Genomic DNA, 16117 nt, shown 5'->3' on the forward strand with positions numbered 1-16117 from the left:
ATTGTTTCTTTTGACTATTCCTCCCTTGTCTCACATCCCCTCCCTTCTCTAATTAGCAACTGTTTGAACCTGCTCATTGGAACTCAGGGAAGGTCATGGAGGCTGAATGAAGCCTATTTCCTGTAATCAAGAAATGGGGGACACTGATACAGGCTTTGTGCCCAGGAGCCCCCAGGGTCCTGCTAGGGATCATGCTCAGTGCAAGGAGATGTGGAAAATCCAGAGATAAGGAATCTTGGCCTCTACTTTCCAAGGGATCCTACTCTATGTTGTGGGGGAAATCAGACACATTCGTTAAGAGTCTGCCCGACTGAAGAATGTGAAAAGAGTTATCACAGAGGTACAACTTACATGCTGGGAAAATGTGTGGTCCATTCTCACTGGGATATCTGGAAGGGCTTCTTGTAGAAAGTGGGATTTTAATTGGACTTAAAAACAAATTGTACTTTGAAAAATTATACTTTTGAAAGAAATGACTTGAGCAAGCGCCTGTCCTCTGATGGAGGGAGGGAAGTCTGGCCTAGTTGAGTGGAGGCGGGAAGGTGAGTGTTATGCTTAGTCTGGAAAACTCGGCAGGGTCTTCAACCCTACGGGCCTTTGAATGTTCGGTTGAATATTTTAGGTTTTATTCTTCTCGCGTTGGGAAGCCATTTAAGATTTAAGCAGGGGAATAATATTCTTAAAGAAAATAACTATGACCAGGATGAATTGAAGGGAGGGAGAAACGACATACTCATTTATCTACAGTTTGGGGAAGAGAGGGAGATTATCTCTAATTCATTAGATGTGCATTGTATCAGCAGGAGCGAAATAAGCAGCATATCTTGATACATAAATCCTCCTCCCATATATGCATTCTTTTTCACCAGGGAGCAAGTATTTGGCAGCCAAGTTATCTTTAAAGTAATAATAAGAAAGCTATTTGGAATAAATGTTTCAGAACCATTTGTTACTTTGCACAGACCTATGAGCAAATAGGATTGAGCTAAAGCATTTACAGTGGTATGTGGTTCTGCAGGGGCCGCCACACTATTACATATACTTTTATCTTGGCTAAACTCTAGCTGTTGCCACTGCTATTACTCAAAGAACTGAAGTGTCAACAAGCTAATCAAAATGGCAAAGTGGGAGTCAAGAGTTTTTCCCCCTGTTTCTTAAAGACTTAGGAAGATTGTTTCCTTTTTATTCCCTATATTCAGAACATAAAAGCCTCCCAGACATCTAATCTTGACTAGGTCAACCATTTCAAAAGGCAGTGGGATTATTTTCCAGTTGCTTTTCAGTTTAAAGCAAGTGTTTTAGGGGCTTCCAAAGCCTCCCTCCTGAATCAATTTATGAAAAAAAACAAAAACAAAAAATGAAGTAAAGGCATTATTAACCCAACTACATTGTCTTGGTATAAAAATCCTAACATAGCATAGCGGAAAAAGGTTCTGAATGATGACCTAAGAGATCTGAGTTCTAGACCCAGTTTTGTGAATGCATAGCTTGATGGTTTTGTCAAGTCTTATCTTTAACAGGGAGGGATTAGAATTGTTCTGTATGGTTTCTGTACTATTCAGTAGTATTGTTCACAATTACTTTTCCCTAAGGAGTTTAGAAAATGGAGAGACATATGATAATGTTGCAGGAAGAGGGACCTCTTCCGGGGCCCAAGAGTGGGCTCTTGTGTACCACTCAGAAAAGAATTTTCTGAGGAGACACACGTGCTGACAAAGCAAGAGACTTTATTGGGAAGGCGTGTCCGGGCAGAGAGCAGCAGGGTAAGGGAACCCAGGAGAACTGCTCTGCCATGTGGCTCGCAGTCTCAGGTTTTATGGTAATGGGGTTAGTTTCTGGGTTGTCTCTGGCCGATCATTCTGACTCAGGATCCTTTCTGGTGGTGCACACATTGCTCAGCTAGGATAGGTTCCAGCGAGAAGGGTTCTGGGAGGTTGGTAGGACATATGGACTGGAGTCTCCTCTCTCCTTTTGACCTATCCCGAATTCTTCCGGTTGGTGGTAGTTTGTTAGTTCCGCGTTCCTTACCAGGACCTCCTGTTGTAAGATAACTCGTGCAAGTGGTTACTATCGGGCCTGGTCAGGGCAGGCGGTTTTGGGCAGTGGTTTCCCTAAAAATAAGATTGTGGTCAACAGTTTTGGGTGGAAGTGATGTGTGTTACTTTTGGGCCAGAACTCACACTGCCAGTGTGAGGCTCCAGAATTCTTTCTCTCTACAAAGATGACTGAGAGAGGTGGCTTTGTCAAGCTGGGGGCAGGAATAAGGAAAATGAAGAGCAGAACTCCTAGGCAGCCCATGATGGGCATGTACAAGGAGCGGGAAATGAACCTTTGTTGTTTTAAACCACTGAGATTTGGAGAAATTATTTGTTACAATAAAATTTCAAGCTTATTCTTTATTTTTTACATCTTTATTGGAGTGTAATTGCTCTACAAGGGTGTGTTAGTTTCTGCTTTATAACAAAGTGAATCAGTTATACATATACATATGTTCCCATATCTCTTCCCTCTTGCGTCTCCCTCCCTCCCACCCTCCCTATCCCACCTCTCCAGGCGGTCACAGAGCTGATATCCGTGTGCTATGCGGCTGTTTTCTACTAGCTATCTACCTTACGTTTGGTAGTGTCTATATGTCCATGCCTCTCTCTCGCTTTGTCACAGCTCACCCTTCCCCCTCCCCATATCCTCAAGTCCGTTCTCTAGTAGGTCTGTGTCTTTATTCCCATCTTACCCCTAGGTTCTTCATGACATTTTTTTCCCTTAAATTCCATATATATGTGTTAGCATACGGTATTTGTCTTTCTCTTTCTGACTTACTTCACTCTGTATGACAAACTCTAGGTCCATCCACCTCATTACAAATAGGTCAATTTCGTTTCTTTTTATGGCTGAGTAATATTCCATTGTATATATGTGCCACATCTTCTTTATCCATTCATCCGATGATGGGCACTTAGGTTGTTTCCATCTCCGGGCTATTGTAAATAGAGCTGCAATGAACATTTTGGTACATGACTCTTTTTGAATTTTGGTTTTCTCAGGGTATATGCCCCGTAGTGGGATTGCTGGGTCATATGGTAGTTCTATTTGTAGCTTTTTAAGGAACCTCCATACTGTTCTCCATAGTGGCTGTACCAATTCACATTCCCACCAGCAGTGCAAGAGTGTTCCCTTTTCTCCACACCCTCTCCAGCATTTATTGTTTCTAGATTTTTTGATGATGGCCATTCTGACTGGTGTGAGATGATATCTCATTGTAGTTTTGATTTGCATTTCTCTAATGATTAATGATGTCGAGCATTCTTTCATGTGTTTGTTGGCAGTCTGTATATCTTCTTTGGAGAAATGTCTATTTAGGTCTTCTGCCCATTTTTGGATTGGGTTGTTTGTTTTTTTGTTATTGAGCTGCATGAGCTGCTTATAAATTTTGGAGATTAATCCTTTGTCAGTTGCTTCATTTGCAAATATTTTCTCCCATCCTGAGGGTTGTCTTTTGGTCTTGTTTATGGTTTCCTTTGCTGTGCAAAAGCTTTGAAGTTTCATTAGGTCCCATTTGTTTATTTTTGTTTTTATTTCCATTTCTCTAGGAGGTGGGTCAAAAAGGATCTTGCTGTGATTTATGTCATAAGGTGTTCTGCCTATGTTTTCCTCTAAGAGTTTGATAGTTTCTGGCCTTACATTTAAGTCTTTAAGCCATTTTGAGCTTATTTTTGTGTATGGTGTTAGGGAGTGATCTAATCTCATACTTTTACAGGTACCTGTCTAGTTTTCCCAGCACCACTTATTGAAGAGGCTGTTCTTTCTCCACTGTACATTCCTGCCTCCTTTATCAAAGATAAGGTGATCATATGTGCGTGGGTTTATCTCTGAGCTTTCTATCCTGTTCCATTGATCTATCTTTCTGATTTTGTGCCAGTACCATACTGTCTTGATTACTGTAGCTTTGTATTACAGTCTGAAGTCAGGGAGGGAGCCTGATTCCTCCAGCTCCGTTTTTCGTTCTCAAGATTGCTTTGGCTATTCGGGGTCTTTTGTGTTTCCATACAAATTGTGAAATTTTTTGTTCTAGTTCTGTGAAAAATGCCAGTGGTAGTTCAAGCTTATTCTTGATTGATATGGTCTTCAAAGAGTATAACTGGAGCTTCCCTAGTGGTGCAGTGGTTGAGAGTCTGCCTGCTAATGCAGGGGACACAGGTTTGAGCCCTGGTCTGGGAGGATCCCACATGCCGCTGAGCAACTAGGCCCGTGAGCCAAAACTACTGAGCCTGTGCGTCTGGAGCCCGTGCTCCACAACAAGAGAGGCCGCGACAGTGAGTGGCCCGCGCACCACGATGAAGAGTGGCCCCCGCTTGCCGCAACTAGGGAAAGCCCTTGCACAGAAACGAAGACCCAACACAGCAAAATTAAATTAATTAATTAATAAACACCTACCCCCAACATCTTCTTAAAAAAAAAAAAAAAGAGTATAACTGGGATACATAGGGAAAGCCCTATGGATATAGAAGATCCTTCTTTTTACTGAATTAAAGTTTAAGTTTTCTATACATAAATGTCAAAGCTGCTTTGAGGGGAATTGTTTCCTGTCATTGGAAATACTGAAATATGGACTGGGCAACCTCTTGAAGGCAGTGCTGTAGAAATTGAAGGTGGTTGTGTGATATAATAAGAAATAGATATTTGGTCTTCAATTGTTCTGGCGCAGAGCTCCTAAAACCCTTGGAATTTCCTAAGTGCTGAGGGCAATAAAGGTGTCTAAGGACGGAGGCTCGTTGCTAGTAGAGCCAACCAAGTGATTAGAGGGTTGGAACTGCCATTCCCACCCCTCTAAAGTGGTCAGAGGGGCTGGAGGTTGAATCATTCACCGAAGGCAAATGATTTAATCATCATGCTTATGTTAATAAGCCTCCATAAAAACCCAAAAGGAGGGGGTTTGGATTGCTTCTGAGTTGGTGAACATGTGGAGGTGCGAGGAGAGTGGCATGCTCAGAGACCATGAAAGATTTAGACACTTTCCCTGTGCCTTACCTTATGCATCTCTTCCATCTGGCTGTTCCTGAGTCTATATATATTTAAAACTTGTAATATGTAGTAAGTAAAATGTTTCTCTGAGTTCTGTGAGCCCGCTTTGTGTGAATGGATTAATCAAGCTGAAAGCAACATCTGGTTGGTCAGAAGCAAGGATGGAAACCTGCATTATTTGCTACTGGTGTCTGAATGTGTGTGTGTGTGTGTGTGTGTGGTAGGAGCAGTCTTGTAGGACTGAGCCCTAATCTGTGGAATCTGACGCTATCTTTGTGTAAATAGTGTCAGAACTGAGCTGCATTTGTACAACACTCAGGTGGTGTCTGATAATTGCTTGGTGATACGGGGAACCCCCTGTGCCTCCACACTGGACTTGGTACTACAGCTGACTCTTGAACCACGTGGGTTTGAACTGCGTGGGTCCACTTACAGGTGGATTTATTTCAGTAAATACACATCCTTAGATTCAACCAAATGTGAATCAAAATTTCTATCCATGGTTGGTTAAATCTGCATATGCGAAACTTGTAGGTAAGGAGGGCTGACTATATTATGCCATTTTACATAGGGGACTTGAGCATCCGTGGATTTTTGTGTCTGCAGGGGCTCCTGGAACCAATCCCCTGAGGATACTGCGAAACGACTATAGAATCTTAGGTTGGAACAGAGAAGTTCATGGTCCATTTGAGGTTAAAAGTATTCAGAATTACAGCTCCTGAGGGTAACTGTTGCGCCTCACCTTTGTGCAGCTTGTATGGTTTATGAAGTGTTTTCTCCAGTGTTAACTTACTTGCTCTTCCGTGGATAGCAAAATGTTTATTCACTGTACCTTTCATAGTGACTTCGCAGGTGCTAAGAAAAATTTTTTTGGAGAAACAAGCTAATTTTTTACCTGGATCCCATAGCTATTCTGATAGATGAGTAGTGGTATCTCATTATGGTTTTCATTTTCATTTTCCTAATGGCTAGTGCTATTAAACATCATTTCATGTGCTTATTTGCGATTTGTATATCCTTTTCAATGAAGAATCTCTTCATATCTCTTGTCCATTTTCTAATCAAATTGTTTATTTTCTTACTGTTGAGTTTGAGCGTTCTTTATATGTTATAGACTTACTTCTTTGTTGGCTATGTAGTTTGTAAATATTTTCTCCCAGTCTCTAGCTTGACTTCTTATACTCTTAAAAGAATCTTTCACATAGCAAACGATGTTAGTTTTGATGACGTCTAGTTTACCTAGTTTTCCTTTTATGGTTCATCTCTTTCCTGGTTTATTGCAATAGGCCCACTATTCTCTCTGATTCTGACCTTGCCTTCCAAATGTCTGTTCTTAACAAAGCAATTAGAGTGATCTTTTAAAATGTAATTTCTCATTTGAAACTCTCCAAGCTTCCCACGTCACTCAGAGTAAAAGCCAACGTTTTAGCAGTAGCCTATAAATCTTATATAATTTGGTTCCTCATTATCCCTCTGACTTCCCCTCTTACCACTCTCTCCCTCCCTCAGCCACGCTGGCTTTCTTCCTGGTATTCAAACACGCCAAGCAATCCCTGACCCAGACTCCAGTCTCTTTTTGCCTAAAAAATGTAACCTTGGCTCTAAGCTCCCTTATTGCCCTCAGGTACTACTGAGATGAGGCCCTTTTAGTGAAGCCTTCCATGACCTCCCATTCAGCATAGAAATTCCCCTATTTCCTATAGTCCCATATCCAGTTTCTTGTTTTATTTTTCATCACGGTACTTGCAAATATCTAACCTACTAGGTATTTTACTTATTTTAAAAAAGTTGTCTATCTTCTCCTCTAGAATTAAGCTCCTTGAGAGAAAATCTTTGTATCTCTTTTGTTCTTAAATGTTCAAGTACAGAATCTAGAGAGCGTGGCACATAGGAGGGGCTAAATAACTGTTTATATAATGAAGAATGGACAGAGAAATGAAGGAATGACCAAAGTATGTCCCAACCTAGCTGGGGCTAGCTGTGATGAATCCATTGCTTCTAGGTTGGACAACCTGAGCTGGTACGTTTGGAATCGTCTTTCCTTTTCTGAGGCGAGGTTCATTTCTTTCAGAAATTCAGGGTCTAAGAAAGATGCCTAAAGAATCATCCTCCTTGGAATGATGGAATTAGAACTTCTAATGAAAGTTCAACTCCTAAGGAAGTGGTGATCATCAACGGTTGTTATGCTCTTTGTTGAAAGGTTGGTGAGGAGCATTGTGGTTCCTCATCATTATGGATGGAGGGACCAAGCTGACAGCACCTGACCTCACCGATCAACCTTAACTTCATTAAAAATCAGACAGGGCTTCCCTGGTGGCGCAGTGGTTGAGAGTCCGCCTGCTGATGCAGGGGACGCGGGTTCGTGCCCCTGTCTGGGAGGATCCCACGTGCCGTGGAGCGGCTGGGCCCGTGAGCCATGGCAACTGGGCCTGCGAGTCCGGAGCCTGTGCTCCGCAACGGGAGAGGCCACAACAGTGAGAGGCCCGCGTACCACAAAACAAACAAACAAACAAAAAAATGGACAACTTTTTGTACTTCCTGTTGCAATGCAATAGGAAGGTACACAGCATCACTTATAAAATAATCTTGTAGTAACATGAAATCGAATCTAAATCTAATTAATTCTCTAGCTGTAACTACCTGTTTATAAGAAAATAGAGGTAATAGGGAACATCTTAAATGACATCACAGGAATACAATCAACAGATTCCTGTGGAAAATTCTAAAGGATAAATTACTTAGTTTCTTCAACAAATCAGTGCCAAAAAAAAGGGAGGGAGAACTGTTGTAGACTAAAAGACACATTGACATATTGCAAGGTGTGGACCTTCTTTAGATCTTGATTTCAATAGATCATAAAAAAAGACATTTAAACACATTTGGAGGAAATTGAGTATGGCTTAGTTATTGTGGTAAGAAAAAATGATAATTAAATTTGTTGGGTGAGATAATGATGTTATGTTAGAAACAAGTTTTTATCTGTTGGAGATAAATACTATGGCATGTAAGGAGAAATGACATAATGTCTGAGATTTGCAATAAAAAACAGCACTTGCCCCACCCTCCACAAACTCCTAAACCAAAATAAATACACAAAAAACTAAAAGTGCGCGAGTGAGTGAGTGTGTTTGTGTGTGTGTGTGTAGCAGAACAAGAATGGCAGACTTTTGATAATTGTTGAAACTGGGTGATGGGTAAATGGTGCTGCACTCCTTTTATATCATTCTCCTTACTTTGTGTATGTTTGGAAATTTCTACCCCCAAAAAACTAAGAAGAAAAATCCTCCTTGCCCCATCTTTTCTAGGGATTCTCCAAGAAGCAGAAAGATTTAATCTCATCAGCAAACCCTCACAAGGCTGAAGTTGTCCTCTCTTCACTCTCCTGTTGCCTGAAACCTTAAGTCATTCTGCAGTGCCCTTTCAAATTGGGACCCGCCTCAGTCCATGTGGTATTTCTAATGAAAGCAGTGACTTCTGGGAGTCTACCTCGTCCCGTGCACCAATACTCCCACTGGATCCTGGCCACTACCTCAAAATGAGGTGTCTCTAATTCTAGAGTGGAATCAGGAGGATCCAGATGCATTGCCACTCATAACTGGTATAAATTACAGCCCACAAGCAGAGGTGTGCAAGAAACAGTACAAAACTTTTTTTTATAATTCCACGTAATTTGTATTTTAAGCCTTGATCCTGCTGGTGTCCTGTTTGGATTTCCGCCATCCCTATTTGGAAGTCATACAGGGCCAAGCTTTTGAGGAAGTGCGTGGAAGCATGATCATTGTTGACTGGAGCCCACAGTTGTAAGTGTAGACGTCCATCAGCTCGGGGGCCATGCCTCCTTTAGGTTTGGTGGCTGCTGTGCCAGGCATGGGACAGGTTGCCATGATTCTGCTTGTATGCATACTATAGCCATCTCCTTTTAGAGTTTTTGCCCCATTTACCCCTCCAGCCACACTTGAGAGGCCTTTTCTCCTCCAGGATTTGCAGACATCTCTCTCTGACTTAATTAGCACATTTCAACACTCCAGTAGGGAAACAAGACAGTACCTAATTTCAAAAACCTGCTTCTGTTATGTTTCTGCTCAAGTATCCTCTCTTTTCCATGGAGTTTGCGATTTTAGAAATAAAAGCCAAGATCATCACCATGCTATTTCTGCTATGCCCTGCCAGGCTCTTCCACTGGCCAGAGAACATAGGGTCTGCTACCCACCTGAATGCAGGAGGGAAAGGGTGAAATAAAAGAAGAAAAGACAATAAACAAGAACAGATTAACATCTCAAAATATCCTGCCACATTGGAAAGATGTGAGAGTTGAATTCACGGGAAAGGTTCTACTGGGAAAAAGGAATTGTTCTTGGAAATGGGGTCTGTGCTGTTGCAGAGACTGTTGAACCTAGGTCCACAGAATGCTCTGAGGTCATCCTTGAGGTCAGAGAACTCTGCTGTGGCCGTGGCAACCTTTGAAACTTAGCAGCCCTGGTGAGCGCTAGGCAGTACTGCCGGTTCACTAAGTGGTCTAAGTTCTTCAGCCATTTAGGAGACTTGACTATTTTTATTGGTATTGAATCATTTCAACGGATTTCCCAAGAGCCAAGAAGGGCCAAGCTGTAGGGAAGAGGAGGAGTTGGAGGTGAGGCATCTTCTAAGGGAGACTTCTAGTTGGTACGATGAAACAGCGACAAAAGAGGAAACATCTGGAAAATGAAGAGTCCCAGGAAACTGCCGAGAAGGGAGGAGGTATGTGGGAGGGGCACCTTGTCTGGGGCACATGGGTTTCTGCCAAACTGAACCTTCTCTAGGAAGGGGGGGTTACTGAGAACGTGTCACCTGTGAAGCAGGGAGCGAGAGACCTTGTCTCACTGATGCTGCCGTATCCATCCGGAGGGTCCCTGTGGTGTGAGACGGCACAGAACGGGCCAGATGCCCCTGGGAGATGGGAGGTCAGCTCCGCCGGTCTGAGGACTCTCTCCTGGGGCTGCCGGGCCTGGAGCTTTGTCGGACTCACAGCAGGCTGCATCCTGCTTGCACAGACCTAGAGGTGCAGCTTTTCTCAGTCCCCAAGTTGTCTCTTTGATCTTTCCCTGGGGTCATGAGGTGTGGGATGTGAAGGATGCAAGGATGCTGAGAGAGACCCATGAGTTGCTTGGCCCCTTTTACCAAAGTGGAAAGAGAAGCCCCATGAGTTGAAGGCCTTGTTGAAAAATACCTTGAGAAGTGGAATGCAGTTCAAAAGAAGATTGTTTGTCTAGGGATGGTGTCATATTGAAAGCAAGGAAGTTTTATTCCTTCAACAGGAAGAATTTCCCAAAGGAAATCAAGGGAAGGGAAGGGCTTTCCAGAGACTGAGACCACGTGGGCAGGGGTGAGAAATGTCCTCAGGGTCCTGCGGGGAGCTCTGAGAGCCACGGGCCACGTGGTGCCTGCGTGCATTAAATGTAGGCGAGTAGCTTGCCCTGGGAGAGAGGTGGTCATGTGAGGAAGTGGAGCCCACCCCAGAGTTCCAGCTAGAGGCCTCTGCCCCAAATTAGAGCCCAGTAGCTTCTACCGGGCCCAGGGCCCTGGAGACTGTAGGATGGGCCCTGGGAATGGAGGTCTAGACAGCAGGCAGATTTTCAGGCAGTGGCTGGGACAGGCTGGGGAAGGCAATGACTGCCCCTGTCCCCACCATTCAGAATATTTTTCTCTATGTTCCTGTGTGTGTGTGAGAGAGAGAGAGAGAGTGTGTGTGTGTGTGTGGGGGGGGGGGGGGGGGCGGTAGTGGAGAGAAGAGCGGGATGAATGGGGGTAGAGTGCTTATCAGATATAAAGTCTGCATGGTAAAGTTCTTGTCACCCTGCCTGGACCTGGGTGACACTCGGTGTATGTAAGAGTGTTTACAGAATTATTGTTAGGGGTGTTTTATGAGACAGTAACTCATACACCCATGTACACTCTGATACAGCAAAAATATCACACACCCCACATACGACTTCCTTATTAAACCACACACAGCACATGTAGGTATATACACGCATCACTCCTGTACTACATTCTCATACAACCCACCTGTGTCACAATCCTCTCCTCCAACACCAAACGCTGGAGATGAGATATGTATATAGACACACACACTATATATATATGACACACACACTATATATATATATATGTATCTCCTCAACTCTCGCACAAACACAGCTAACTTCAGCTATCTCTAAATACCTCTATAAGAACCAGTCACATGTCACACACACCACACTTATAACACATTCTTGAGTAATGCCAGACCCGCTTTGTACAAACCACAGTAAACCACAGTCTCACTAACCCATGTCAGGGTGGCCAGATAAAATATGGGCTATCCAGTTAACTTTGAATTCCAGATAAACAACAAGTAATTTTTCAGTAGGAGTATGTCCCAAATATTGTATGGGCCATACTTACACTAAAAATAAGTAAGACCAAATAGTGCATGGGAATACTTACACTAAAAAATTATTCTGGGTTTATCTGAAATTGAAATTTAACTGGCTGCCCTGTATTTTTGTTTGCTAAGTCTGGCAACCCTTATATACTTACCACCAGCTGATGTATTATATATTTATTGTATTTTTGTTTAGTGTTTGTCTTCCCCTACTAGAATGTGCAGCATTACCAGAGACTAGAACAATGGAAGAGTGCCGGATACATAGGAATAGCTGCTTACTGAATCTTGGTGAATGAAAGAATGAACACACACCATAAATACAAGCCACACCATGTAATGAGGAAAAGTTACATGTCCCAGAATTCCTGACTTGTGAACAGAAACCACGCACACAAAGGCCACAGACACAGATAGACACATCTGCACTGTGCTCCCCACGCCAACCCCACGCTTACCACAGACTTAACTGATACACATCACTCACTCTTCCCTCATACGCAGTCATCACTGAGGCCTACGTTACCAACAAGACACTGACAGAATAAGTATTGATTTGAATTAAATACTGGAGTATCCACCGGGAACCACACTCTCAACTGTGTGTATTCGCTGCACCTGACACGTGTCAGACACTCAGTAAATATCTGTGGACAGAGGACTGATGAACCCACCCTGAGCCTTTCATTCCTCCCTCAGGAATCTTGAAGTCACAAGAGGATCCCCCTCCGCTTGGATCCACTGTGGTGGCCCAAGGCTGCAGCCCAGGGTCAGGGGAGGTCTCCTCTGCCTCTGAATACTTCTCCTATGCTTCTTCTCCATGCAAGCTCATCTGCAGTGGTAAGGGCGCGGGGCTCCTCAGGTGAGGGGGTGCTTGGCTGTGAGGCAGGAGGCACACAGATCCCAGGGAGGCTGAGAGGAAACCCAGGGTCATCGGAGGTGATGAGGGCTCTGTGGAGGAGCCTGGGCAGAATGGCTGAGCTGTTACGAGGGCAGGGATCCCAGCTGAGTCTGGGGGGCGTGTGAATCCTGGTACCACCATGGTGGGGAAGTCAAGGAGCAGGGGCTGGAAAGGTCTGGGCTTGAGGTGGAGGGCAGAGGGACCGGATTAAGCATCTTCAGGGGGAAATGTAGGGTTTGTCTTTGCCCTTGCTTCCAGAGAAGGACAGAGTTCTTCATCATAGACCTCCAGCCTGAGAGCAGGACCACCCAGCTGAGGTCCACACAGCTCACACATACATCCGCCCTCCAGGCACAGCCCTTCTCAGTGCACACATAAACCCCAGGCACGTGATCCACAGTGTTCTTCTCCTGCACCACAGCCCCATTCCACAAGTAATGCACCACCGATATTCCCAAACTCACACTCCTTGTCGTACACGCATCCTTCCGCATCCCTCACATACCACAGCCCTCACCACCATACTCCACACCCCTGTATACAGACACCGCTCCAGTATCCCCCCACGCGCAGATGAAAAGCCCACAGATGACACCAGATACACCACTCCATCCTACGGCCAACAGACACCAAGGTCATGACACAGCTATGTCATGCAAATGTCCCTCCCTCGTCTACCACACCTGCTCCCTCAGCTTCTGGCATGGCCCATGCATGTTATTATGTTTTTAATTTCCTTTTTCAGAAATCCAGAGATTACATCGAGACACTGCCCAGCCTAGAGCACCCCTAGCCCAGGTTCAGGAACAAGGGGAGACCACTCCCCCATCACAGTATGTCTCCTTCTCATCCTCTTCATCGTATGAGGACTCTCTGTATACAGACGAAGAGGAAAGGGGCATGAAAATATTCTACATGCGGGTACAAGTGAACAAGGGTGTAGCTGTCTCCTGGATGATAGAGAAACCCTTGGAGTTGCTAGAAAAGCAGCTGAGGAGAGAAGAAGTGACCCTTCCTGAGCATGTGTGGGTAGGCAATGCCATCTCTCATGTGTCCACCAGAAACCTGTCTGACAGTGAGCCCACTGGGGAGGAGAATGAGTGTGAGGAAAGGGCAGAGCCAGACAGCCCATCAGGGTCACCTGCAGTCAAGGAGACGCCCAGGGCCAAGACACCGGACTGGCTGGTGACCATGGAGATGGGCTTCAGGTGCATGGCCTGCTGCCGGGTCTTCCCCACCTTGGAGATCCTCCAGCAGCACGTGCAGTACAGTGTCCAGGACGGCTTCAGCTGCCATGTCTTTCATCTCGCCATGTCCCAGCTGACGGACAATGTGGAATCCGAGAGCACCTCTGAGGAGGAGAAAGAGGAGCAAGAAGAAAAGGAGAATGAGGGGCAGCAGCCCACGGGGGAAGACCTCTGCCCGAGGAGCCGGTGTCCAGTCTATGTGTTTCATTCTCCGAAGGACAGGAAGTGAGCAGGGGCTGGGGCTGCGGAGGGAGCTGTACCTTCCCTGAGCCAGTCCCGTCTCACCACCCCAGGCTCATGCTTCCATAAGGGAGAGTTGGGGGCTTTAGCACCTCAGGGGACAACTGAATGGGAGATAACCGGCTCCCGTGCTTCTGGCCCAGTCATTTAATAATAAAGTCATGACTGTAAGTGGGAATTTATCCTGAGCTTTTCAGCTCCCACAGGAAATTCTCTTTAACTAAGAAGTGTTTTTCTCTCTTTTGATTTCCACACAGCAACTGAGATTCATGGGACAGAAGATCCCGGAAGACGGTGTGGCCTTCTCTTGGAAGAGGTAAGGCTGGAGGCTGGCACAGTCTCCTGAGCCTATGTCACGAGGGCCCAGAGGAGTCTAAGGGAAGGGGCTGCAGAGATGTGCTGGTTTACCTAATGGCTGTGCAGTTGCGTCGACTTGGGGACACACCCAGCACTTCCAAAGGAATTGACCTCTGTTGACTTAAACAAGAATGTGGAGCGTTTTGACTAGGAGTTTTCTCAGGGCCTGCACGGTGGACCTCAACTCTAAGAGGATGTACTTCCAGCAGCTCCTTCTCGGCAGAGAGAGCCAGGAGTGGTCTGAAGAGAGGACAGGGCCCCTTGCAGGACCAGAACTTTGAGGTCTGAGAGCCTTTGGCCTGAGCTGAGATCTCACCCTGACCACTGTACCTAGCCTTCTGGGACAAAGGGGAATGTGAAAGAGAGTCACGTGGAAATGAGGTCCCCCGAGATATGGAAATGTTCCAGAACCTTCGTTGTGCAGTAGTTGATCTGGAGCCAAGCTCACTGTGCTGTGTGTGGCTCTGAGCTTTAAGGCAACGCTGGAGGGTAACCCTGACCAGCAGAGCTTATACTGCTTCTTGTCTCTTCCTGTTCTACCTCATTTGTTTTCTCCATTCCAGGGAGAAGAAAGGACCCTCAGGATAGTAGCAGACAGAATGCCGTGGTCTGAAGGAGGATGAAGGGACCAGCACTCAGTCTAACATTAATATAATGTTATAAACATCATATGCAATAAAGGGCATTTTCCAAACCTTTCCTGGATGTTTTATTTAATTACATTTTTCTATCTATGCATCTGTCTATCAGTCATCTACATCTGTATCTTTCAAGGTTTGTGAACAAGCTTTCGCATAAGCACTAGAGACGTCCGCCAGCATTTTCCAGAAGGAGGCCTGGAAATTGCTGGGGACTTCTCACACATAGGGAATGGCCACAACCCTTGCCACACAGACTGTGTGCGTGGCCCTCCTGACTTACTCCCACTCTCTCTCTGAATTTCCTGAGGTCTGAGATGGGGGTGCTGGCTGGAGGTAATGGTCACGTGCAGGCTGAATCTTCTGATTCTCTTCCTGGGCATATCGTCCTCAAGCACAGTTTCTATGTCCCTGGCCACACTGATCTCTCTCCTTCAGTCCTTCCCTCCCTCCCTCTCCTGCCTCCCAGTGCAGAGAATACTTTTTACATTTGAGACGAGATTTATTTTTTGTTCACAGAATTCTCACCTGTTCTACTGTGACCTCCGTTTTTAACATTCCAAAGCTGAGAATTTTCTTTTTTTCTCCCTCACTTCTGCTGAGTCTTTACCTTCCTAATGCAGTGAACTCAGAGTGCCTAGCTGACTGGATGGGGAAAAAAATCCAGGGAGCAAAGAGAAATAATAAAAAATATATCAATTAATTTTTCATAGTGTTATCCAACTATATATTTTTAAAATTTAGGAATAATATTAGGAATAGTCTCTTTATAAAAAACTGAATTATTGGGCTTCCCTGGTGGCGCAGTGGTTAAGAATCTGCCTGCAAATGCAGGGGACATGGCTTCGAGCCCTGGTGTGGGAAGATCCCACATGCCACGGAGTAACTAAGCCCGCGCGCCACAACTACTGAGCCTGCACTACAGAGCCCGTGTGCCACAACTACTGAGCCCACATGCCACAACTACTGAAGCCTGTGCGCCTAGAGCCCGTGCTCCGCAGCAAGAGAAGCCACTGCAATGAGAAGCCCGTGCACCACAGCTAAGAGTAGCCCCCGCTCACTGCAACTAGAGAATGCTCGCTGGCAGCAACAAAGACCCAATGCAGCCCCAAATAAATTAATTAATTTAAAAAAACTGAATTATTTTAAAGGGTACAATGTATAAAAGTACAATAAAAGTCCCCCTTCATAACCCCCCAACCCCACTCTCAAGACTACTTCCTTTTGTAGAGATTATTGATCACTAGCTGTCTGATTTCAAGACTTTTGGTCCATGAATTTACATATGTAGGTGCTTTATATGTGATTTATA

At 44.9% G+C, this 16117-nt stretch overlaps 1 protein-coding gene across 2 annotated transcripts in view; it reads left to right on the forward strand.

Moving 5' to 3' along the window:
* The window catches only part of FAM170A (family with sequence similarity 170 member A), a 59518-nt gene extending 44659 nt beyond the window's left edge, over positions 1 to 14859 (forward strand). The window contains exons 3-7 of one of the 2 annotated variants that reach the window (XR_012330832.1): positions 8325 to 9756; positions 12122 to 12262; positions 13069 to 13795; positions 14068 to 14126; positions 14731 to 14832. Coding sequence is in view for 1 of the 2 variants with exons in the window: in XM_073802433.1 (XP_073658534.1) it covers positions 9687 to 9756; positions 12122 to 12262; positions 13069 to 13795; positions 14068 to 14074 (945 nt within the window). In the remaining variant the exon portion in view is untranslated. Of the gene's footprint in view, positions 1 to 8324; positions 9757 to 12121; positions 12263 to 13068; positions 13796 to 14067 lie in introns of both variants that reach the window. The other variant, XM_073802433.1, reaches the window with a different exon arrangement.
* The last annotated feature ends 1258 nt before the right edge of the window (positions 14860 to 16117 follow it).

This window comes from Tursiops truncatus, chromosome 3, assembly GCF_011762595.2.
Source record: "Tursiops truncatus isolate mTurTru1 chromosome 3, mTurTru1.mat.Y, whole genome shotgun sequence".
NCBI classification, from domain to species: Eukaryota; Metazoa; Chordata; class Mammalia; order Artiodactyla; family Delphinidae; genus Tursiops; species Tursiops truncatus.